The following is a 25,614-nucleotide window of genomic DNA, read 5'->3' on the forward strand; positions in this document are numbered from 1 at the left end:
AATTCCAAACTCCAACCCACATGCAACGCACCCATATCTGTCTTGTCATTCCCTCTGTAATTTCCCACTTGAGCACTGTGTATAGATGCCCTTTTCTTGTCCAGTTTATGCATCATAACTATATTGTAAGCTCTTTTGAGCAGGGACTGTCTGTTCTATGTTTGGTGTACAGCACTACATATGCCTGGTAGTGCTATATACATTATAATAAGTAGTAGTAGTAGCAGAATATATAAATTGGTTTGACTTCTGAAAGTCCCTATTACACAATATATTTCATATTTAACTTGTGTCAGATTCTATTTTGTCTCTCTGTTAACAGTATTCAGACTCTTACATGTTGGCACATATTTTCTACTTTTCATGGGGGTTTCTTTGTTTTGGGAGATCAGTTTAAAGAAAGTAGATTATACTTTAAATACTTTACACATAAATTATTTTTTAAAAAACAATTTTTGCTCTTTTTTCACCTTAGGGTCATGTAGGCCTCACAGGACAACAGGGACAAAAGGTATTGTAAAAAAAAAAAGTATCTTCAACCCTTTCCACATTTCTGGACCAACTGGATGGACCATGTTATCTTTGTCAATAAACACAGAAAACTAATTCCAAAAGAAAATTGCCAATCTTAGTAAATCTGATGGAGTCACTATTATCAGCTTTGGGTGAATTTCTTCATGAAAAGGTGGTTAATATATCCCAATAAATAAATAAATAAATATTTGCATTATTTGCATTTCCTTCTGTAAAAGGCTGCTTATTTAAACGATCAGTATTTCCACCGTTTACGTTCATTTCAAGCAGTCAGTTGGGATGCTGACTTTCACCGATTATTAGATCATTTAAATTCTTGATTGAAGCAGGTTTCTGGGACTTGCCGTGTCTGTGTAGAAAAAAAATGTGCAGAAAAAAATGACGTTTCAGCCGTCGGTTCTTTCTAGACAGACGCGGCAAAACCTGGATACCTACTACAATCATGACGCCAGCCACGGAAGCCTATGAGAACGTTTAAATTCTTATTTGCATTTTAGGAAATTATTGAAAGCTATTTGTTAAATTTTTAGAAAACTGATGATTCGTATTCGCTGTGAATTACTCAGTCCTCTTTTATTTTGTTAACCGTACTGATCTGCAAGGTAATGCAGTATATAAATACATTTTATGTTATGTTAAAAAATAAATAACTGCACAGACGACTCCTCGTATATATGTCATTGTTAAACTTTGTTCTAAAATGATCACCCCCTAATTTTATAAAGTTGAGTACCCAACTTTACGCTTAGGGCTATATTATATATATGGTACCTAAAATATCGGTACCGATTAGAATGGCGCTTAGTGTGATTCTATAAAAGGTACACACGCCATATAGAATCACATTAAGCGCCAATACGTGGCACAACTTTAAGGTGCACCCATCTAGGCCAAAGAAAACCAGGCCTAAATCCCTATGCCTAACCTGTGCATGCATTAGGCACATTCTATAACAATGTGCATAAATTCTAGGAATGTGTACGATCTGCCCATGCTCCTCCCCTGACCTTGCTTCCTTTTCAAATTTGCACACTAGAACTGGCACAAAATACTTTAGAGCAGGGGTGTCCAACATTTTGGCTTCCCTGGGCCGCATTGGCCGAAAAAAATGTTTCTGGGGCTACACAAATGCGCAAACGCTGCAGTAAGACAGAAGAGGGAGCCAGCAGGACAGTAAATACCCAGGGGCAGCAGAGGAAAACAGTACATCGCCCTCGACCGGGGCCACACAAAATACTTCACGGGGCCGCAGGTTGGACACCCCTGCTTTAGAGCATACGCCTATCAGGTTGCATGCACAACTTTTAATTTGTGCCAATTAGCATAAATTAGAAGGTATTACTTGCCAATTAATGGTGCCAATTAGGCTAACTAAATAATTAAATTGTACATGCAAAACAACTGTGTGCACAGATTTGCACACACAGAGCTGCTAGTGAAACATTATAAATGTCTCCTCATTCCTTCTCTAGGGTGATGTTGGCAATCCAGGCATTCAGGGTAAAGAGGGCGACAAGGTACAACAAATGATATCTGTTTTCTTTTAAATCAGAACAAAGAATTTGTTAAACTTCTGCAAAACATTTCATATTATTATAAAGTATTGACTTGAGTACTCAAGCATGGTATAAAGTTCTGTTATAATGATTTCTAGGTTTAACTGTATAAGAAGTCAACTTCTATAGTGGAATGTTGTAATAATATTAAATCATTCCAAACTAAATGGAAATTGCAGTATTTTAAGCTGAAAAAAAAGACAAAGAATGGGTTCCAGACAAATTTAAGAGTTTAGTGTAAATCTGAGTACAAATTTAGGCTCTCTGACGCTTTTGGGTGCGAGTTTTCATTGAATTAGATTGCCACTTTAGCTTATTTTTATTGTCTAATTGTTGAGTTGACATCCAGAGGACTCCTGATGCAGGCTTTGTAGCTGAAACATGGTCCGTGTCGGGTTCATTTTTCTTGTTCCACGTCCTATTGGTGACATTCAAAGCTTCAGTTTGAAGGTCTGGTCTTCTCTGCTCTTTTGTTTATCTATCTGATGAGCCAGGAATCTTGGTCCTTCAACAATATGGAGACATGTAAAAAACAAAATAACAAGAGCGGTTGTCAGGAAAACAGGCCCATCTTCTATCAAGGGCCCAATGGATCAACATATTATGTTGAGGAATACCGCTCATCATGAACCAAGGCTCAAGTCTCCTCTGGAAGCCTCAGATGGGGGAACCTCACTCTCTCAAACCATGATAATATTTGAGATATTTAAGCTCTCATTATCTGAAAGCTTTTTAGTCCCCAACAATAATGTTATAGCAATATAGGCTCCTTGTCTTTACAATACTGACCTAACACTAGGGGGCTCTCTTTTGTCTGTTAATAAACTCAATCACATACCTCATTCAACCCACTCTAAAACTTCTGGGAATGACGATAGACAGATGCTGCACCATGCAATCACAAATCAACAAAACAATACAGAAATCATTCGTGGTCATGAGAAACCTAAGACAAGTTCGAAAATTCTTTGACAGAAAACAATTCCAGCTCATGGTCCAGTCCCTAGTCCTAGGTTTCCTAGACTACTGCAACATCCTCTATCTCCCCTGCCCCGCAACAATGATAAAACAACTACAAACAGTGCAAAACACAGCCCTGAGACTAATCTATTCGCTAAGAAAACACGACCACATCATCGAGGCATACCTCGACTCACACTGACTCCCAATTCAAGCACGAATACTATTCAAATTCTACTGTCTACTATTTAATTTCATAAACGGAGACAGCCCAGCCTACTTGAACAACCGCCTAATCCAAACTACCACAACCAGGCACAGGAGAACCTAGACACCATTCACATACCCTCCAATCAGAGACATCAAACGGAAAAAAAACCTCTACGATGGCCTTCAAGCCACACAGACAGCAAAACTAGACCACCAACTCTCCAATCTACTAATCGTGACTTTCAGAAAAGAAATAAAAACCCTGCTATTCAAGAAATCCATGAAGACTAACTAATACCATATGAAACATTTCAATCCTCTGAAGCAACCTGCTCTACTCTGTACCACCTCTGGACATGTCCAGAAATCCTCTTCTGTAATCCGCCTTGAAACACAAGGTAATGGCGGAATAAAAATCACTAATGTAATGTGTGTTAATACCCTACTGTGTCTTACAGGCCCTTTACTAAAGCTTAGAGTGTTCCTAATGCTAAGGAAGCCTATATCATATTTATAAACTTCTTAGCATTTAGGGCCAGATTCTGCAAACGGTACCGATTTCTGTGGCTGCCTATAAAAAACTTCCGCCAATTATGATGCGATTTGTAGAATTGTGACTACCTCAAACCTAGGAGCAGGAAATGTAGGCCAGGGTTTTGAATGCCTACATTTCTGGTGCTTATGTTTGAAGTGAATCGTGTCTACAGAGGTACCTATGAACGCCCAAGGTCATGCCTACTTCGACCATAGATGTGATCAACGTGCCATTTTTGGAGGTGCTGATGGGCACCTGAATTTTTTTTAATAATCGCTTTTTCATTTTTTTAAAATGGCTTTGCCAATTGTTAGGCAGCAATAGGGCTTAACTTAGGGTGCCGTTTATAGAATATGGCCCTTAGGGCCTGATTCTCAAAATGGCATCCTGATTGTAGGCAGCTATAGGTGTCCTACTGCCATCTAACAGACCAATTGGGATGCACAAAAAATAAAAAAAAAATGTAGGCATCTGATCATACCTACAAAAGCACCTATGTATGCCTTTGGATGCCTAAGGCTGATATAGGCTTGGCTTATGCTGGAAATGGCCTTATGCCATTATGTTATCACAAATAATATCCACAATCACCATAATATTCTCTAAATCTCACCAAAGTTCATAATAAAAAGCATTTGAAAATTTTGATAATATTTGCAGCAATGGAATAACAGGTTAGCATTTAACCGTGTTCTTTTTTACATACTCACCTCATCCCTGATGAAAGTTTTGAAACGGATATCACGTCGGAGAGGTGTTGCTGCAAAGCAAGCTAAGTACATGCTCTATAATTTGGAATGCATTTAGTGATCTGATAAAAGGAAATAGGAAAATTTTAAAAATATTTAATTAATAATATAAAAATTCATATAAAAATTCATATAAAAATATAAAAATTCATCTTTATTAGAAAAATGCCAATGGGACTAATGAGGAGTCCAGCCAGCGAGAGTCTTGCGACCCTGTTGGCATTCTGAAGATCCTGTAGGAATAAATTAGCAAGCCTGAGTACACTTTTGGTTATGCACTTTGGTGAGATTTAGAGAATATTTTGGAAATGGCCTTAGGCATCCATAGGTGTGCCTAGGCAGTTCCATAGGTGCAAAACACCGGCCTACATTTAAGGCATCTGTACAAAAAATAGGCATGATTCTGGATGTGGCACCTACCAGTGATTGAAATGCAGTAGGCGCCCGTTTTCCAGGCTCCTACCGCAGCAGGCGCTGTTTCCAGAATCAGGCCATTAGTGCATACTAATTCCATTAAACTGTGGTAAAAGGGTCCCTTAGTAAATAAAATCCAATGAGGGCTGTCCTTTACAATTTTTAACCATTTCTTAGTCTGCTCTGCCCTTCTTCCAGGTGAGTTATTTTGTTAAAAAGAACAAGCAGGATGATATTTTCTTCTATTCTCTTTACTAGGAGGTTCTAAACAACTTCTGGGAGGTACTCTTTGTCTTTGAGATACAAATGATAGCGCTAATAGAAATGCAATGGCTGTGTAACAGAAAGTTTTAAAAATGTTTCTTTGTTTCCTTTATAGGGAACCAAGGGGCTCAAAGGACCCAAAGGAGGAGTAAGTGTAAATTCACTTTGTGCGATACACACTTGTAGTATTATCTTTCTGGCATAAATTATTTTTACTAAAATGTAAATCTGCATTTAAGGTTGGAGACATAGGACCACCTGGACCTCCAGGAGAGATGGGTAAAAGAGGCCCAGCAGGAGAGACTGGACGCCGTGGCCCACCTGGAGAACAAGGTGTTCCTGGTGATAATGGCTTACCTGGAAATATGGGTTCTCCTGGTCCTCCTGTGAGGTTACTTTTTAAAATGACTATTTATCAAGATTACAAAATACTGCATTTTTATTGCAATCAGTGAGTTGTCTTATCTTAATTGTATTACATGTTTAAAATTCCATCTTTGTTTTTTCTTTTTCTTTTATTTAGTCTTTGTGATTTGCATTTTATTTTAATAACAATACTACCCTGAAATTCGTGGTGGTTCCGTTCCAGGAACACTCCAAAATTTTGAAAAACTGCGAATACGGTTTTTCAGCTGATCGAAGGCAGGAAAGGGCAGCTGGGGTGCTGGCGGGTGCTTAAATTGTACTTATGAAGCTGGGTACATTTTCTGACCGCCTCTTCCTGGTACTAAAGTCATGGTTACACCAATCAGGAGCTGCTTTGACACACTATCTGGCATATCAAAAGCAGCTCCTGATTGGTGTAACCATGACTTTAGTACTAGGAAGAGGCGATCGGAAAAAGCCGCAAATTACTGAGTCCGCGATTTGCGAACCGCGAATTCATGGGGGTTTACTACACTGTACTGTATTATTTTATCCTAATCAATTGCAACCACTTTAGTTGGTAGACGAGTAGAGTAGCCAATGACTGAATACACATAAACAATCTTGTAAAATAAAAACTCAGTAGATTCATGCATAACTAAAATAAGCAAAATGGAAATGTATTGCTACAAAAATATTTAAAGAACATGTGAAAAATTTTTTTTTTTAATTTCTTTTAAACTAAATTCTAAAAACAAAAACAGGTAAAAATGGAGTATTCACATGAGCTCCTATTACATCACCCTATAGTGATGTTATAAACACACAGCCTTTTACTGTACATATCAGAGTTCCATGTCCTTATCCATGTCCATGTATAAACCCCCAAATTCTAAATATGATGCTTTGAGTTGCATGCGCAAATATGGCTGTGCTCCCAATTTGCATGTCCAACTTAATTGAATAATGAGTCAGCACTAATTGGCTTCTTAATAAGCATTTATCAGTTTAATTAGTTTAAATTTAAATTTCAGTATGCAAATTTAAATTTTATTATCAGTGCCAAAAAAGTGGCACAGAAATTAGAGGGTCATGAACGGATCAAGGGCATTCGTCACATTTACATGCATCATTATAGAATAAGGGGCATCTGCAACTAACTTTGAGAATTTGCACCACATTTCCACTGATACAAATGATTGGTGTGGCTCCCAGGTGTAAGTTCTATTTTTTAAACGGTGTCTAACATTATGTGCCGTTTATAGAATAGCACTTAGATGGGTTTTTTTGTGCTGATATTCTCTATACAATATATGGAATTCAGTCTAAAATGTATAATTTATAAATCAGTAAATCAGATTTTTTTTTTTTGTTTATTGAAATCTTCTATACAGCTGCTAATGACGGGGGGGGGGGTGAGGGGGGAGAGGGAGGAGTCAATTCAGAGCAGTTTACAATACATGAGCTTCTGTAAAGGTATTAAAATGCAGAGTTTGTATTCAATTAGAATCATACTTCACTATAATCTCCCAATTGATGCACTCAATGTTCAGATTGCTTAGTCTGCTTGAACAGATAAGAATTATATTAGATTTGATGTTTACAAAGATATATGAGGGTGGTTTGATACATTTGATTAAAAAAAAGCTAGTTAAACAACATAGGGCTAGATTCACTAGCCTGAGATCTGTGTCCGATTGCATGCAGGCCAACGAATTCACTAAAGGCCTGCATGGAAATGGGAGGTGATCGTTGGCACGCCCCCCTCAAACCGCACGGATCGCTTGAGAGCGATCCTTGAGCATGCACAGACCATCTTCCTTGACTGTAGGTGGTCTGTGCATGCGCTGGCCCTTTGTGCCCAGCAGAGCTTTTTTACTTTTTTTAAACTATTGACTGTTTTAAAAATACTTTTTACTTTTTGAGTCCATGGTTTTAACCCGCTTTAAACCCATGGGTTAAAGCCACGGGTTCGCACTGCTGGGAAGGGCAAGCGAGTCGGGGCTGAACAGGGCTGGAGAGTTGGGGCAGAGAGCAGGGCGGCCGGGGCAGAGAGCAGGGTTTTAGCACAAGCGACTGGTCCTTACCAGTTGCTAGTTTTTTGATCGGCCAGCAAGACGGTGTACACAGAAAAAAGTTTAGCGAATCATGTCCTTCCTGCTTTGCATGCCGATTCCTCTCATTTGCATGCACGGATCGGGATCGGATCGGTACACAGGTTAGTGAATTGGGTTGGAGGGAAATCGGGTTGTAAAGGGCTCGCAAACCGATCGGTACACGATCGGTTTGCTTAGTGATTCTAGCCCGTAGTCTCCATCAAAAGCTATATACTCAGGCCCGGATTCTGTAAATGGTTCTGGTAGGGGCCCAAGCTCAGTATAAATGCCATTTAAACGATGTTTTTAATTGAGTTTGAGGTGCCTACCTGCGCTGGAATCACGCCTCTGTAAGCGCATTAGAGTGTCTAATGCCGCTGTAGGCGTGGCTAACACCAGAAGTGATGTTATGCGGCCTACAGCACCTACAGAGGCACAATGCACATCAAAGGGAGGCGCTGGAAATATAGGCATGGAAAACCATGGCCTACATTTCCAGTGTCTACCTTTGACAAGCGATCATCAGTTGCTTTTAAGGCGACTGCTGACAACAGCGCCAGTTAGAGAATCCAGGCACTAGTCCAGCAAGTTTCCAGTTTGTTTGTAAGCTATTTGTCCTACAATACGAAGTATATAGTCCTCGATGGAGGCTATGTTGTTTAACTTGCTTTTTTACCAAACTTTTCAAACCACCCTCATATGATAGGGGCCCATTTACTAAAGTACAGTGAGATTTTCTACTTACATTGTATTACATTACATTACTGACTTCTATTCCGCCCGTACCTTGCAATTCTGGGAGGATTACAAAAGAAACAACTGGACATTTCCAGGAGAATTACAATTTAGGGTTTTGAATTACAGATAAGATGACTGGACTATTCCAGTAGATTTAAAATTTGGGGAGCTGTTTGCATGCAGTTTTAGGGTGGATTACAAAAGAGACTAATTGGGCATTTCCAGGAAAATTGCAATTTAGGGTTAAGGATTACAAAAAGGTGGCTGGACAATTCCAGTACATTGACATGGTCATGGTAGAGACTTTGAGGAGAAATGCAGCAAGAATTAGCACACGGTAAGTCCAAAGCCAGTCTAGTATCTACACTGTATTAAAGAATGACACGGGGCCAAATATTTCCCTGTCCCCGCGGGAACTCATTTTTCCGTCCTGTCCTGGCAAGTTCTTTTTCTGTCCTTGCCCCATTCCTGCAAGCTCCATCCTCATCCGCACAAGCCTCAAACACTTTAAAATCATAAGTGTTTGAGGCTTGTGTGGTTAAGGCAGAGCTTACAGGAATGGGGCAGGGACAGGAATAGCACTTGCGGAGGCAGGACAGGGAAATTGAGTTCCCCGTGTCATTCTCTACCCTGCATTTAATGAAAAGGACAGGATTCTGTGCCCAAAATCTATCCTGGAACATGCCTACACCTAAGTTGCCACTGTATACTTTTATATGGAGATCAGGGTAACTTTATAAGCAGCGGGGTTCTTTTGGTACATATAGTTGCCTATATGTGTATGAATAAAATTGTATATTGGGGACCATAAGTAAACTAATTACAGTACAGTGTCATTTTTCATTGTAACTTAATATGTGCCAGTCTAATGTAATCATACTTGTACTTGGAGTTCTGATAGAGTTAGGGAAAAGAGTTTCTTCACTTCTTAATGAATGCATTCTTTATGAAAAATGTATACAAGCCCGAAATTCAAAAGCACTTATCCAGATAGGGCAGCTGCTCCTATCTGAGCTGATAAAATTTCTACATACTGCCCTTGTAGTATCTAGATCAGGGGTGTCAAATGTCGGTCCTCGAGGGCTGCAATCCAGTCGGGTTTTCAGGATTTCCCCAATGAATATGCATGAGATCTATTAGCAAACAATGAAAGTAGTGCATGCAAATAGATCTCATGCATATTCATTAGGGAAATCCTGAAATTGGATTGCGGTCCTCGAGGACCGACATTTGACCCCCCTGATCTAGATAATGCTGGGATATAGTAGGGGCCACATGCAGCCCACCAGGTACTATTTTTAGGCCCTCGGTATGTTTATCATAATCACAAAAGTAAAATAAAACAGTTTCTTGATCATATATCTCTTTAGCTATAAATTGCAATATTATTATTAAGACTTAGCCAAAAGGAAAGATTTATAAATATAAAGAGTTTTACCTCATGCAAAATTGTCACTTCTTTAATATGACATGAACTATTTTATTCTGAGGCCCTCCAAGTACCTACAAATCCAAAATGTGGCCCTGCAAAGGGTTTGAGTTTGAGACCACTGCTATAAGGTATGGAGCCTATCTCTTCTAGCACATAACTCATGGGCATATCAGGGGCATTCTGAAAAGTTGTGTGAATAATTACAGAATACTGCTTTAATGCAACCAATCTTGGGTGCCAGCATTTACACCAAATTTCACTACAGCCCGGATTCTCTAAATGGCACCAATATCGGCGGCTGCCTAAAAAGCAGCCGCTGATCATGTGTCAATCACGCCATGGCGCTGTTTCGAGAATCGCGCCTCTGGGAAAGATTTTAAAGAGGTATTGGGGGGGGGCGGGGAAGGGAGGTCAAGAGCGAGGCATAGGGGAGGATGGAGAGGAACTGTCACCCCTAGAAAGACGGTGCCTGGGACGGTCTGATCCCCCACACTATGCCCCTGGGTAGGCGCCTTGGATTAGGCGTCTATGCAAAGTGGTAGACGCCTATCAAGTTAGGCGCTTACCATCCAGTTAACATTAATTACGAGGTGCTGATGGTCAATTATTAGTGCCAGTTAAGCTTTTTAATCAATTAAGTGAGGTGCCTAGATTGGCTAGGTGTGCTGATCTAGTGCCTAGGTTTAAGTGTCATTTATAGAATAAAGACCTTAGTGCCTCTTAAACAGGAGAAAGTGCAGAAAGCATTAGTAAGTGATTTATATTGTTTTTTAAACACTTTTATAGGGGCCGTCCTTCCCAGCAACTCGTGCACTAGAAGTGTGTAAGAGAGTTGTTCTAGAACAAATGTCAACGTTTGCCAGTGCTGTGAGGAGGCAATGTGCCAGCACTTGCCCGCTGTATGGGGATGTTCCTATGGGGTTTCCAGGACCTGTAGGTTTGCCTGGACCACCTGGAGAGCCTGTAAGTATTCAGAAGCAAGGTGTAAGAAAATGTACTAGAAATCCGTGGATTTTAATAATCAGACTGGCTGATATTCCAGAGGCTGCGGCCCATTTAAATCGCTTGTCTCTGGCTAACTGCCATTATTCAGCAGCACGTAACCGGTTACCGCAGCAAAATATTTATGGTTAGTGTCTGTGCCCAAACCAGCTAACTTGTGGGCATTCTGGGTGCAGAGTCAAGGGGAAGTACCATCTTATTTGCCCCCATAATTGTGTTATTCAGATACTGCATTATATGGTCTGAGCAGTAGCCTAGCGAGGGTGAATGACGCCTGCGGCATTGGCAACCCTCCCCCACCCTCTTCTATGCCCCCGCTCATTCCCTGCCCCACCCCTGCCACGCCCCCTTCCCTCATACCTCTTCAATTTTCACGACATAAGCAGCAGCATAAACGTGCTGCTCTTGTGTCGGTTCTCCCTCTGATATCACTTCCTAGGTACGGGACCCGGAAGTGACATCAGAGAGTGCCGACACCGATGCAGGCAGCAAGTTGTGAAAAACTGCAAAAGGAACTTGTGAGACTAGAGACTGGGCGTCAAAATGGCAGATGACATTTAATATGAGCAAATGCAAAGAGATGCTTGTGGGGAAGGGGAAGCTGAACTGTAGTTACGAAATACAGTACAAGGTTCCACATTAGGAGTCACCGCCAAGGAAAATGATCTAGGTGTCATTGTTAATGAAACCCTCTGCTCACTGTGCAGCAGTGCTAAACAAAGAAAATAGAAGGTTATAACATTCTCATTGTTTTCCAATCCTTTCCTGATAATTCCTAATATCTTTGTATCACTCTATGATGTGACCACACTCCAAATACTGTGTGTAATTCTTGTCACAACATCTCAAAAAAGATACAAAAGAATTAGAAAAGGTACAAAGAAAGGTGATAAAATTGATAAAGAGGAAGGAATAATTTTCCTATGAGGAAAGATTGGTGACGGGACAAAAGCGTGCGAGACTTCAGCACGCCGACATTGCAGCGTAGACAGTTTGGCGCAAGACCTCAGTGTACTGCCTAAAAAGTTACTTTTAAAGAGCTATGACAGGGTGTGGGGGGGGGGGAACCTCCCACTTTACTTAATACTCTTCGCGCTGCCGTTGGGGGTGTGTGGGGGGTGCAACTCTCCACATTATCGGGAAAAAGTTAAGTTTACTCTATAATGGAGAGTTCCATCCCCCTCCCCCCACAGCAGTGTGAAGAGTATGAAGTAAACTGGGGGAGGTTCCCCACTCACACCCCGCGTTGGAGCTCTTTAAAAGTCACTTTTTAGGCGGCGCGCTGGGGTCATGCGCCGATTTGTCTGCGCTGCAATGTTGGCGCACCGAAGTCCCGCGCGCGAATAACTATGAACCGGAAAGACTAAAGCAGCTAGGGCTCTTCAGCTTGAAGAACGGATGGCTGAGGAGAGAGATGCGAGAGGTCTGTAAAATACTGAATGAAGTGGAACGGGTAGATGTGAATTGCTTGTTTACTCTTTCTGAAAATTTAGGACTGGGGGGGCATGCAATGAAGCTACTAAGTACTAGATTTAAAAAACTAACAGGAGAAAATGTGGCTTCACACAATGTGTAATTAAACTGGGAAGTTCATTGGCAGAGAATGTGGTAAAAACAATTAGCTTAGGAAGGTTTTAAAAAGTTTGGATAATTTCCTAAAAGAAAAGTCCTTAAACCATAAACCATTATTAAGATGGTCTTGAGAATATCCACAGCTTATTTCTAGGATAAGCAGCATAAAATCTGCTTACTCTTTTGTGCTCTTGCCAGCTATTTGTTACCTGGATTGGCCATTGCTGGTAACAGGACACTGGGTTTTTCTGTCCCAGTATGGTAACTCTTATTTTCTTAATTGAGATGTTAAAAGCTAATATAGTATTAGGATCCTGAATGAATGAAATGATAGAATACTCATATTTGGCTTTATTTATCACTAATGCTGTGGCTGGTTTAATAGTTGCATTATGCTAATGTTATGAAGTACTTTTCATATTAAAAGCATGTTTTATACACAGAAAGTAGTTTCTTTAAAATGATGGAATACAAGTGCAACAAGATGCCCCATCGGCATCTCATAGGGTACAGTGTAGGCTGAGAGTTGTGGTGGAATTGCAAGTTACACATTTATTTTATAAAACAGGTATGTATAAGCATAGAGTGCACATAACGTATTTAGGAGTGGAGGAGTGGCCTATTGGTTAGGGCTGCAACTTCAGCATCCTGAGGTTGCAGGCTTAAGGCCAGTCCGGATCCTTGTGATCCTAGGCAGGTCACTTAAGACTCCATCGCCCCAGGTTGATTGTGAGCCCACCAGGACAGACAAGGAGAAATACTAGAGTACCTGAATGTAAACCACTTAAACTATAAGCCGTGTATTAATACAAAAATAAACAAATATATCTGCTTCAGGACTGTTATAAATTTGCTATGGAAGGGGGGAGGTCACTGTAGAAAATTATTATTTAAAGGCACATAACTTGCCATTGCCTATATAAAATTGCCATAAAGAGGGCACTTTTTGAAAAATGTTTTAGGAACCCAGTTTTGAAACTTTGCCTTGTTGTTTTTGTTTTCTTGCTGTAGAAACACAAAATTTTTATTTTTAATTGACTAATTCAGTACCTCACGATTTCTGTAAAATATTTATAGGGAAAACCTGGGTTGAATGGATTTGATGGAGAACCTGGACTGGAAGGTTTCTATGGTGAGGAAGGAGATGTGGGAAAGGAAGGACAAAAAGGTAAAACAAATTTTTTTTAAAGTTTAAAAATTCCATTACAGGACTGGCCTCTCCCATGGCCAAATGGTCTTGTTCGGGGCATTTTGGACTTCGATGAAATTTTTGTTGAAAATATGGTATAAAGATAGACATCCTGGCGGTCTGGCTATCCCAATGGCCTGGATGTCCAAATAGAGAATTTAAAAAAAAAAGTATTTCTAGATGTATGGTGGTTTGCCTTTTGAAAATAAGCATTTTCTTACTGCTGACTTTGGATGTCTAGCACCATATGTCTAAATCGGATTTAGAAGTACATTTTGAAAATGCCCCTCATAGGTGCTTATTTTGTCCAAATAGAATAGTAGAAGTAAACCGCAGAAACAAATTTTAATGCATCATGACAGGGAAATGGTAGAACTAGAGTTCATGAGTTGACATAGGGTGGAAGACTTAGGAGCAACATCAAGAAATATATTTTCACTGAAAGGGTAACATAGTAAATGACAGCAGATAAAGACCTGAACAGTCCATCCAGTTTGCCCATAAGTTATACCCATTAAAAATATATATGATTAGATTAACTTGTCTCTTCTTTGATATTTTTGGGCCATAGACTATAAAGTCTGGTATTGTCCTAGGTTCCAAATGCTGAAGCTCACTCCAGCCTATCCAACCATCCCGTTGTTTGCAGGAAATCTACCATAAAGTCTGGCCAGTAACATCCTCATGTTCCATATTAGTGGAGTTCACATTGATGCCCACCCCAGACCATTCTACACTGAATCACCATATATGGGACATAGCCTATACAGGTCTGTCCAATACCAGCCTTAGTTCTTTAATTTACATCCTTCGTTTTCTAATTAGAGATCCTTTATTTTTATCCCACGCTTTTTTGAATTCCATCATCATTTTCCTCTCCACCACTTCCCTTGGGAGGGCATGCCAGGCCTCTACTACCCTCTCCATGAAGAGGGTAGTAGATGCATGGAATGCCTTTCCACAGGAAGTTGTGAAGACAAAAACGGTGACAAATTTCAATAAGGTGTGGTATAAACACCGAGGAATACTATACAGAAAAAGGATGGAATCAAATTAGAGCAAAACTTAAATGACCTCATAACTAGAGTGAGCTTTGATAGCAGCTTCAGAGGTTGGGAAGAAAGACCCATGCTGGGTAGTCTGGTCCAGTAAATAGAAAAAATGGATCAGGATCAAGGCTGGAGTGGGCTTCAATGGCAGCTCTAATAATTGGGAAGCAGGACTGATGCTGGGCACATGGCTATGGTCTGTGCCCCAAAATTGCAGGGAGTGACAGAGATTAAGTATACCAGTTTTTAATCATTTGAAATGTCAGATTCAACTCTGGCCACTTTGTAGGGCAGTCTAGATGAACCATACAGGACTTAGTATAGCAACATAGTATATGTTGGCAGATAGAGGGGCTAATTCTATAAATGGGTGACCCGAATGTAGGCAGCAGTAGGTGTCCTACTGCTGTCTAGCAGCCAGTCGGGATGCACATTTAAAAAAATAACAAAAAAACTGATGCAGGCATTTGTCGCGGTCGAGGGAGACATATTGGGACACTTATGCTTGCCCAAGGCTGAGTGTGGCCATGGTTTCCCCTGGAAGTAGCCTTGGGCAAGCTTTAGCGGCCTAGGTGTCTCCCTAGGGCTGTGACAGATGCCTGAAAAGTAGGCCAGCAAAATCCTGGCCTACATTTTAAACAGATGTTACCACTGAGCTGATTGCAACAAGGGAATCCCTTTGTTGCGATCAGGTGAGCAGCAGGGGAACCCTACAAAACCCGCTGAAATCATCAGGAGGGATGATTTCAGCCCAGAATGCACTGGGATGGGGAAGGCCCACCACTTTGGAGTGGCGGGCCTGCTGGCGGGTGGGTGTAAGTATCCCTCCAGCTGGACATTCTCCTACAAGGTATGGGGGGTTGACCTAGGGGTGCAGGATAAAGACCTGCAGCCTGGGGGGAGGAGTCAAGGGGGTTATGGTTTGCAGGGTATACAGGGGTTTGGGGGGGGTGGGGGTAGCAGCAGGATGGAGGTTTGTGACAAAAGACGTATGAGGAGAGACTGGAAGCCATGACTATGTATTCCTTAGAGGAAAGGAGGGACAGGGGAGATATGATTCATATGTTCAAATACTTGAAAGGTTGAAAGGTATTAAAATAGAACAAAATCTTTTCCAGAGAAAGGAAAATGGTAAAACCAGAGCACATAATTTGAGGTTGAGGGTGGTGGATGCCTGGAATGCGCTCCTGAGAGAGGTGGTGGAGAAGAAAATGGTGACGGAGTTAAAAAAAAGCATGGGATGAACACAAAGGATCTAGAATCAGAAAATAATAGTAAATATTGAAGAACTAAGGCCAGTACTTGCATGGTCTGTGTCTGTATATGGATGTTTGGGGGAGGATGGGCTGGGGAGGGCTTCAATGGCTGGGAGAGTGTAGATGGACTGGAGTGAGCTTTGATGGAGACTTCAGTAGTTGGAACCTAAGAACAGTACCTGGCAGGCTTTAGATTCATGCCCAGAAATAACTAAGAAGAAAAAAAAACCCCAACAAATTTTTAGATTGAATCCGGTTGGGCAGACTAGATGGACCATTCGGGTCTTTATCTGCCGTCATCTACTATGTTACTATAATAGATGGCTCAGGGGTGAAATGATAGAGATCTATAAAATATTGAGTAGATGTGAATCGCTTGTTTACTCGTTCCAAAAATACTAGGACTAGGGGCATGTGATGCTGCTGCTAAGTAGTAGATTTAAAACAAACCTGATAAAATATTTCTTCACTCAACGTGTAATTAAACTCTGGAATTTGTTGCTGGAGAATGTGATGAAATCAGTTAGCTTTGCGGGGTTTAAAAATGGTTTGGATAAATTCCTAAAAGGGAAGTCCATAGGCCATTATTGAAATAGCTTGGGGAAATCCACTGTTTATTCTTAGGTTAAGCAGTATAAAATGTGTTTTATTTCTTGGGATCTGGCTAGGTACTTGGGACCTAGGTTGGCCACTTTGGAGACAGGATACTGGGCTTGATGGGCTTTTGGTCTGTCCCAGTATGGCAATGCTTATGTCCTTAACTATCTTATGTAGGCCCCAGCTGAATATTGGCCAAGACCCACTTAAGCTCCAGGTCAATTATCCCCGGATATTCAGTGCCAGGGCCAACACATAGCCTGTCGCTGAATATCCAGGCTGCAGCTTTATTGATCACAGCAATGAAACATCTGGAACAGCTTCTGATATAATATTGCACAAACCGGATCCTAGTAGAAATGCCAATAAAATGTAATTAGCTATCAAGAGATATCCTTGTACTCAGCTTCCAGCATACAAGTACATCTTGGTACACCCTCTGTAAGACATTTAATAGCTGGAAAGTTCATCAAAACATGCCGCTAATCCATTCCTGCTGATCTTTTCCTCTTTTCTTTCATGATGTTAATTTCCTTTGAGGCAGCAGTAAAGACATCTGCTCCTACTGTTAGATGACTCTGCAGCTTCCTCTTTTTATCATTTTTTAATGGTTAGATTAGGCTGAATTCTGTATCAAGTAGGCCAGGTTAGCCTATTTAGTCTTAATGTATCACTTTTAAATGACTGCAGACCAAAGCAGTTTACATATGTCAAACAATAGCAAAATGAACCACCAAAAAAATCAGAGGAAAAATATGCAAATGTACCAAAGGAAAGTGCATGGAGAGAAGAATTACAAAGAGCAGCGCTTCAATCACTGCCAGGATCCCAAACTCTCAAAAGCCAGACCAAAAAGGTGAGTTTTCAATAAAGATTTTAATCAACTGAATAGGTTGTGCCGGAGATTGTTCCACATAAACAGAGCCAAAAAGAAAAAAAATGTCCTCTCTTGATGATAAGCATCCAATGAATGCAGAGTCTGCTGAGGGACTTAAGGCACTGTTACAGTTGACAGGTAGCCGGGGGAGTGATCACGCAGAGCCTTAAAGACCAATAAAAGAAGTTTGATTCTAAATCAAACTATAATTAGCAGCCAGCAGGGCAGGATTAATTCTTCGAGGACCCCTAGGCACACAAGTACACTGGGGCCCCTGGCCCTGCCCTGCCCATGTCCCGCCCCCATTTATCTGTTTTCTTCTTTACTTCTTTATTTCCACTTGTATTTCTTTTTTTTTTTTTTAATTCAAATCAAACAAAGATTAGTATACCAGTTCACATATTTGCTTCTATGCAACCCCTAAACATCTCTGAACAAATCCCCCTTCCTTCCCTTCCCACCTACTTACCCAGGAATTTAACTCAGAACCCTTTCCATGCATGTATGAAAGTGTTCAAATATTTGTAGGGCAGTAATACTAACTGAAATATAAGTCTATATTAATAACCAAGTTTACAATGCCTCTCAACTGCCTCAACCAACTGTAACCCATATGTATGTATAAACAACCAAATCTGTAACTCCGTGTATGTTAATTTGCAATGAAACAACAAGGCAAGCAGATCACCAAAGAATCCAACGTGAAACAAAATAATATTGGCAAAAAATAAGGAGATTCAAATCAGGTTAATTAAAGGTGCTCCCAAGAACCATGCCTGATGCATTTCGCCAAACAAGGCTAGTCAACACTAACAAAAAAACCATGTCTTTCATACAAACAGAACACAGAAAACACCTTTGCCTAGTATGGAATATGTAATCACAAACTAACCTCTCCCCCCTTTACAAAACTGTAGTATGGTTTTTAGCCACAGCCAGCGCTAAAAACTACTCTACAGTTTTGTAAAAGGGGGGATAAAATAGAAATACGTAGACAAAGGTTAAATAAAACCACCAAGACGCTGGACTCTGCATATAATGCAACACCACAGAAACAGCAATGCATGTCCCCTAAAGCAAAAAAATAAATAAATAGAAAATTTTTTTCTACCTTTGTCTTGTCTGGTTTCAGCCCTCCTCATCTTCTTGTCACTCTCTTTTGTCCTTCTGTGTCATTTCCAGAAACTGTATGCCTCCCCCTTCCATCTTTCCCTTCACTCCCATTAGTCTGGAATCGATCTTCTTCCATTCCCTCCTCCAATGGCCTGGCATCTCTCTCCTCTCCTCTTCTTCCTTTCCCTCTCCCATACCCATACCTCCATGGTCTGGAATTTCACTCTCTCCTCTCCCTTCCCCCCACCTCCATCAACATCAGCCCCCTTTCTTTCCCTCCAACCCAATTCCATCCAATATCCTTCCCCCTTATGTTTTCCCCCTTTCCCTGCACTCGATTCCATCAGCATCTGCCCTCTTTCTTTCCCTTCAACCCTGGCTGGCAGGCAGGAAACAGAGGGTTGGAGTAAAGGGCCATTACTCAGACTGGCAATGGGAGCGGAGTTCCACAGGGATCGGTGCTGGGACCGCTCCTGTTCAATATATTTATTAACGACCTGGAGATGGGGACGAAATGTGAGGTTATTAAATTTGCTGATGACACCAAACTCTGCGGCAGGGTTAGAACCACGGAAGACTGTGAAGACCCACAAAGGGACCTAACAAGACTGGAAGAGTGGGCAAAAAAGTGGCAAATGAGTTTTAACATAGAGAAATGCAAGGTCATGCATATAGGGAAAAAGAACCCAATGTTCAGCTACAAAATGGGGGGATCATTGCTAGGGGTGAGCAACCTTGAAAGAGACCTGGGGGTGATGGTGGACACAACATTGAAAGCATTGGCACAGTGTGCGATAGCCTCAAAGAAAGCGAACAGAAAGTTGGGTATCATTAAAAAGGGTATCACAACCAGGACGAAGGAAGTCATCATGCCGCTGTATCGTGCAATGGAGCGCCCGCACCTGGAGTACTGTGTCCAGTACTGGTCGGCATACCTCAAGAAGGACATGGCAGTACTTGAGGGGGTCCAGAGAAGAGCGACTAAACTGATAAAAGGTATGGAAAACTTTTCATATGCTGTCAGGTTGAAAATGCTGGGAATGTTCTCCCTAGAGAAGAGGAGACTTAGAGGAGACATGATAGAAACCTTCAAAATCCTGAAGGGCATAGAGAAAGTAGACAGGGACAGATTCTTCAGACTGTGGGAAACCACAAGTACTAGGGGTCACTCGGAGAAATTGAAAGGGGACAGGTTTAGAACAAATGCTAGGAAGTTCTTTTTTACCCAGAGGGTGGTGGACACATGGAACGCACTTCCAGAGGTTGTGATAGGCCAGGGCACAGTACAGGGGTACAAGGAAGGTTTAGATAGGTTCCTAAAGGATAAGGGGATTGAGGGGTACAGATAGAAGCAGAGGTAGGTTATAGAAATGGTCAGGAACCACTTCACAGGTCATAGACCTGATGGGCCGCGGCGGGAGTGGACCGCTAGGCGCGATGGACCTCTGGTCTGACCCAGCGGAGGCAACTTCTTATGTTCTTATGTTCTTAATTCCATCCAGTATCCTTCCCCTTATATCTCTCCCCTTCCCCTGCATACCAATTCCATCAGCATCTGCCCCTTTCTCTCCTTCCACCATCCTTCCATACCACCCTGCCCCCTTTCTCTCCCTCTACCACCTTTCTAGGTCAGAGGGGGCCCACTGAAGAAACAGAGGACCCGGTGGGTTTTTTTTCCTAGGCAACACGTCCCCCCAGGAACGGGAAAAATTGGCAGTGCTGTGCCCCCCCCCAGGAAAGATCAGCAGTGCTGGGCCCCCCTGGAAAGATCGACAGCACTGCCCCATCCCCCGGAAGATCGACAACACCGCCCTCCCCTGGCATCTCCATCAACCAACCTGAATAAGTGACTTAGGAGGGGGTGGTCTGGCAGATGCAAAGAGTTGCTGCAAGGTCCCGTGATGACTGTGTCTGCCGGTCCAACCCCTCCGATGTCACTTATTCAGGTTGGTTGATGGCGATGCCAGGGGAGGGCGGTGTTGTCGATCTCCTGGGGGGGGCTAGCGCTGCCGATCTTTCCGGGGGGGGGGGGGGGCAGTGCGGCCGATCTTTCCCGGGGGACCCGCGTTGCCAAGGGAAAAAAACCCCAAAATGAGTCCTCTGTTTCTCCAGGCCCCCTGACAACTTCGGGCCCTAGGCACGTGCCTAGTTGGCTTATTGGTTAATCCTGCCCTGGCAGCCAGTAAAACAAAAAGGAGATGAGCTTGGTCAGATCTACATATTTAACAAAGAAAGTGAGCCACTGTGTTGTACAGAGTCTGCAAGTGTTTCAGATGAAACAGTGGAATGATTGTAGCAGATTTCCGGGTCTTGCCGAGTCTGTGTAGAAAGAGCCGACATTTCAGCCATCATGCTGTAGATTTCTTCAGGGTAAGCTGAGGTCTGCAGTGTGCCTTTATATATAGTGGGTTCACAGATATGATTGAGAACAGGGCAATCTGTGGGTCAAGAAATTAGAATTTTTGACAAGAAAGTTTGTGGGCTGACCTGTTCTCAATCAGGTCCGTAATGCTACCCCGGTTTTGAACCTCAGCATCCAATCATCGCATATACCAGTCATTTATTGCTGCATATTCAAGAATGGAGTTCAACAAACTTCTATGTTCAAATCAATGTATGAAAAACTTATCTTAAAGAAATCACTATAAGATAAGTTGAGGCTCAAAACCGGGGTAGTATCCCCAATTAGCCTCTAGGTCTCTGAGGATATAACGTTGTACAATTAAGAACTTATGTCTGATATGTAAATTAATGAGTTTCTTGAATTGAAAGGGAGTACAGCAAATATTTATGCTGGCCAATTTATTTATGTTCCCTAATAGTATGCTCAAAGGGCCTGATTCTATAAATGGGGACTAACTTATAGACACTGGTCTGTGTGGTTGTTAATCAACCTTTAGGTATCCTTTATAGAATCACACCTAGTGGTACCTAGGTGTCCTTAGGTGTTGCTAGGTGTCATTGAGGATTTACCTGGCATAATTTACTAGTGCTTATCTTGAATGCCTAGCAACACCTAAGTTTACCATGCCTATTATGACGATCAACAAATGGCTTAGCGAATGTACATTATGCCAATATGAGAACATCTATAATATCAATTGAAGGTGTTTTATTATGGAATAATCTAACAGGACAGCTGAGATTGCTTTCTGATATACAAAAATTCAAGAAACAATTGTGTGGTTGTGTGGGAGATTCTGGATTCTCTACTAGGAGAACTGTTCCAGCAGTTGGTAATGGAACCTATGCGGGATGAGGTCAAACTGGACTTAGTGCTTACAAATGGGGAAAATGTTTCTGATGGTACAGTGGGTGATCATCTGGCATCCAATGATCACTGCATGGTACAGTTTAATATTAAGATGGATATAGAGAGGGCTCATCCAAAAGCAAAGGTTCTAGACTTTAAAAAACTAACTTTGTTCAGATGGGGGTTTACATCAAAAAATTGTCTGGGTGGGAAAGTCTAGAAGGAGTGGAAATGCAGTAGGCAAAACTGAAAGGAGCAATTGTAAGTGTGATGAACCTTTTTGTGAGGCAAGTGAGTAAAAGTAAGAGGAAAAGAAGGCCGCTTTGGTTCTCAAAAGAAGTAGCTGAAAAGGTAAGGAATAAGATGTTAGCTTTCATAAACTACAAAAGATCGCAGAAAGAGGAAGACAGGCAAAAATATCTGGAAAAGTTAAGAGAGGCTGGTTGTGTAGTCAGGAAAGCAAAGATGCAAATGGAAGAAAAAAAAATAGCTGACACGGTAAAACAGGGAGACAAGACATTTTATAGATATATTAGTAATAGGAAGAAGTGCAAAAGTTGCATTGTGAGACTCAAAGATGAAGGAGAAGAATATGTAGAAGCTTATAAAGAAAAGGTCGAATTGCTTAACAAATATTTCTGTTCTATGTTTACAGCTGAAGCGCCAGGAGCAGGACTGCAGAAGACAAACATGAATAGGGATGGAGGAGTAATAGACCCCCATCGATTTTCAGAGGGTTGTGTTCTTGGGAGCTAGCTAAAATAAAGGTAGACAAAGCGATGGGGCCGGATGGTGTACATCCGAGGGTGCTGAAGGAACTTAGGGAAGTTCTGGTAGCTCCGCTGACTGACCTTTTCAATGAGTCTCTAGAGTCGGGAATGGTACCGGAGGACTGGAGAAGGGCAGATGTGGTCCCTCTCCTCAAAAGTGGAAGTAAGGAAGAAGTAGGGAATTACAGGCCGGTAAGGCTGACTTCTCTAATAAGTAAATTAATGGAAACACTTTTAAAACAGAGAATGGTCAAGTTTCTGGAATCCTGTGGATTACAGGACTGGAGACAACATGGATTCACTAGAGGTAGGTCTTGTCAGACAAATCTGATCAATTTCTTTGACTGGGTAACCAGAGAATTGGATAGAGGATGTGCGCTAGATGTGGTGTATTTAGATTTTAGCAAAGCCTTTGACAGTGTTCCACACAGACGTCTGATAAATAAACTGAGTGCCCTTGGGATGGGTCCCAAAGTGATGGGCTGGGTCAGAAACTGGTTGAGTGGAAGGCAACAGAGATTAGTAATCAATGGAGATCACTCTGAGGAAAGGGATGTTACCAGTGGTGTGCCTCAAGGTTCTGTTCTTGGGCCTGTTCTTGTTAACATTTTTATAAATGATATTGCTGAAGGGTTATCGGTTAGGATTTGCCTCTTTGCGGATGATACCAAAATCTGCAATAGAGCAGACATGCTGCATGGTGTGAATAACATGAAGAAAGACCTGGCAAAGTTTGAAGAATGGTCTGAAATTTGGCAGCTAAAATTTAATGCTAAGTAATGAAAGTCATGCATTTGGGCTGCAAAAACCTGAGTGAATGGTATAGTTTAGGGGGCGAAGAACTTATGTGCACGACAGAAGAGTGGGATTTGCGTGTGATTGTATGTGATGATCTTAAGGTGGCCAACAGGTTGAAAAGGTGACAGCGACAGCTAGAAGGATGCTAGGTTGCATAGGGAGTTGTATGGCCAGTAGGAAAAAGGAGGTATTGATGCCTCTGTATAAGACTATGGTGAGACCTCATTTAGAATATTGTGTACAATTCTAGAGACAACACCTTAAAAAAGATATAAAAAGGATGGAGTTGGTCCAGAGGAAGGCTACTAAAATGGTGTGTGGTCTTCATGATAAGACGTATTGGGACAGACTTAAAGATCTCAATCTGTATACTTTGGAGAAAAAACAGGAGAGGGGAGATATGATAGAGACGCTTAAATATCTATGTAATATAAATATACATGAGTCGAATCTCTTTCAGTTGAAAGGAAACTGTGATGTGAGGGCATAGGATGAAGTTAGAAACATAGAAACATAGAAAGATGACGGCAGAAAAGGGCCATAGCCCATCAAGTCTGCCATAGCCCATCAAGTTAAGAGGTGATAGGCTCCGGAGTAATTTGAGGAAATACTTTTTTATGGAAAGGGTGGTAGATACGTGGAACAGTCTCCCGGAAGAGGTGGTAGAAACAGAAACTGTGTCTGAATTCAAGAGGGCCTGGGATAGGTACGTGGGAACTCTCGGAGAGAGAAAGAGATAATGGTTACTGTGGATGGGCAGACTAGATGGTCCATTTGGCCTTAATCTGCCGTCATGTTTCTATGAAAACAACTTTGTTTGTGGAGGCATTCTCTTGACCTAGGATCTTGATTGAAGATGTTTTTGATATGTCTGTTTACTTATTTGTATGTTGGTTATATGATGATTATGTTTGTATATTTGTAAACCACTTAGGTTTAGGTGGGTTTAGACATTTTTAAAATAAATAAATAAATATTGTGCACCCCTAACCATGCCTACTTTTCAGGTAAGGCACCTGGATTTAGGCGTCACTAGGCATTGCCTGGATAGCCGCATGCAAATTTAATTAGCATTCAAAAAATGTTTTAAAATTGTTTTTTACATTGTTGATGAGTTTTTCTGTGATCCCCACAGCTCGAGGGGGTGGAGGTGGGGGTGGGGATTTGCAGAGGGGATCTATAACTAGGGGATGCTGCTTTTGCTATTTGACAGTACTGCGGTGGGGGGGGGAGGGTGGTATGAGAACATAAGAACATAAGCAGTGCCTCCGCCGGGTCAGACCACAGGTTAACAGTAGTTAACCTCTCTATCGGGGTTGGATTGGGTTCTGTATTTTGTACTATCTTGCCATGTTCTTGGAGTGTCTTTATGGTTGTTGTTTTTATACACATTGATTTCTTAGTTCCATGGTCTATGTTGCTGTCTATATATGCAATCATAACCATCATTGTTCACTGTTTGGAGGGGGGGGGGGTTATGTGGGATAATGTACAAAAGGATGACTAGAGCTATCTGTTCTTTGTCATATTCGTGCAGTCATCAATAAAAATTATTGAACGTTGAAATTGTTTTTTAATGGCATAGTCAATTACCACTCAAAAAGGGACAGAAAACCCATGCAAAGTCAAATACTACAAAAACAAGTGGGGAGTGTGATAGACTGCATCAACCTGGATTAGACACTCTTTATTTATGCAAATCAACTTTGAAATATAATACAAATGAAAACACATCTAAAACAATACATGAAATATAATACAAATGAAAACACGTCTAAAATCGCTTAAAAAGTCAAAGATAAAAGTCTTGTAAGCAATGACCCAAAGGGTTCTGTATCCAAAGACCTGACACGGTCCAAGTTTTGGCCTCCAGATGGGAAGCCTGCCCCAGGGGTATAATATGTCGGTCTAAAAGAAATACATTGTACATATGAACATATGTACAGCAACATATGAACAGTAACATATGTATAATGCATTTCTTTTAGACCGACATATTATACCCCTGAGGCAGGCCTCCCCTCTGGAGGCCGAAACATGGACTGTGTCGGGTCTTTGGATACAGAACCCTTTGGGTCATTGCTTACAAGACTTTTATCTTTGACTTTTTAAGCGATTTTAGACGTATTGTGTTTTCATTTGTATTATATTTCAAAGTTGATTTGCATAAATAAAGAGTGTTTAATCCAGGTTGACGCAGTCCATACCACTCCCCACTTGTTTTTGTAGTATAGTCAATTACCACACCATTTAAAAGACAATTTAGTTATGTGTGGATTTTAGT

At 41.3% G+C, this 25,614-nt stretch overlaps 1 protein-coding gene across 1 annotated transcript in view; it reads left to right on the forward strand.

Moving 5' to 3' along the window:
* LOC117357175 (collagen alpha-1(IX) chain-like) overlaps positions 1-25,614 on the forward strand; it is a 72,231-nt gene that overhangs the window by 38,631 nt on the left and 7,986 nt on the right. The window contains exons 14-19 of the mRNA XM_033937547.1: positions 476-511; positions 2,007-2,051; positions 5,338-5,370; positions 5,462-5,608; positions 10,641-10,817; positions 13,506-13,596. Coding sequence (XP_033793438.1) covers positions 476-511; positions 2,007-2,051; positions 5,338-5,370; positions 5,462-5,608; positions 10,641-10,817; positions 13,506-13,596 — 529 coding nt within the window. The remainder of the gene's footprint in view (positions 1-475; positions 512-2,006; positions 2,052-5,337; positions 5,371-5,461; positions 5,609-10,640; positions 10,818-13,505; positions 13,597-25,614) is intronic.

This window comes from Geotrypetes seraphini, chromosome 3 (genome assembly GCF_902459505.1).
Source record: "Geotrypetes seraphini chromosome 3, aGeoSer1.1, whole genome shotgun sequence".
Classification (NCBI taxonomy): domain Eukaryota; kingdom Metazoa; phylum Chordata; class Amphibia; order Gymnophiona; family Dermophiidae; genus Geotrypetes; species Geotrypetes seraphini.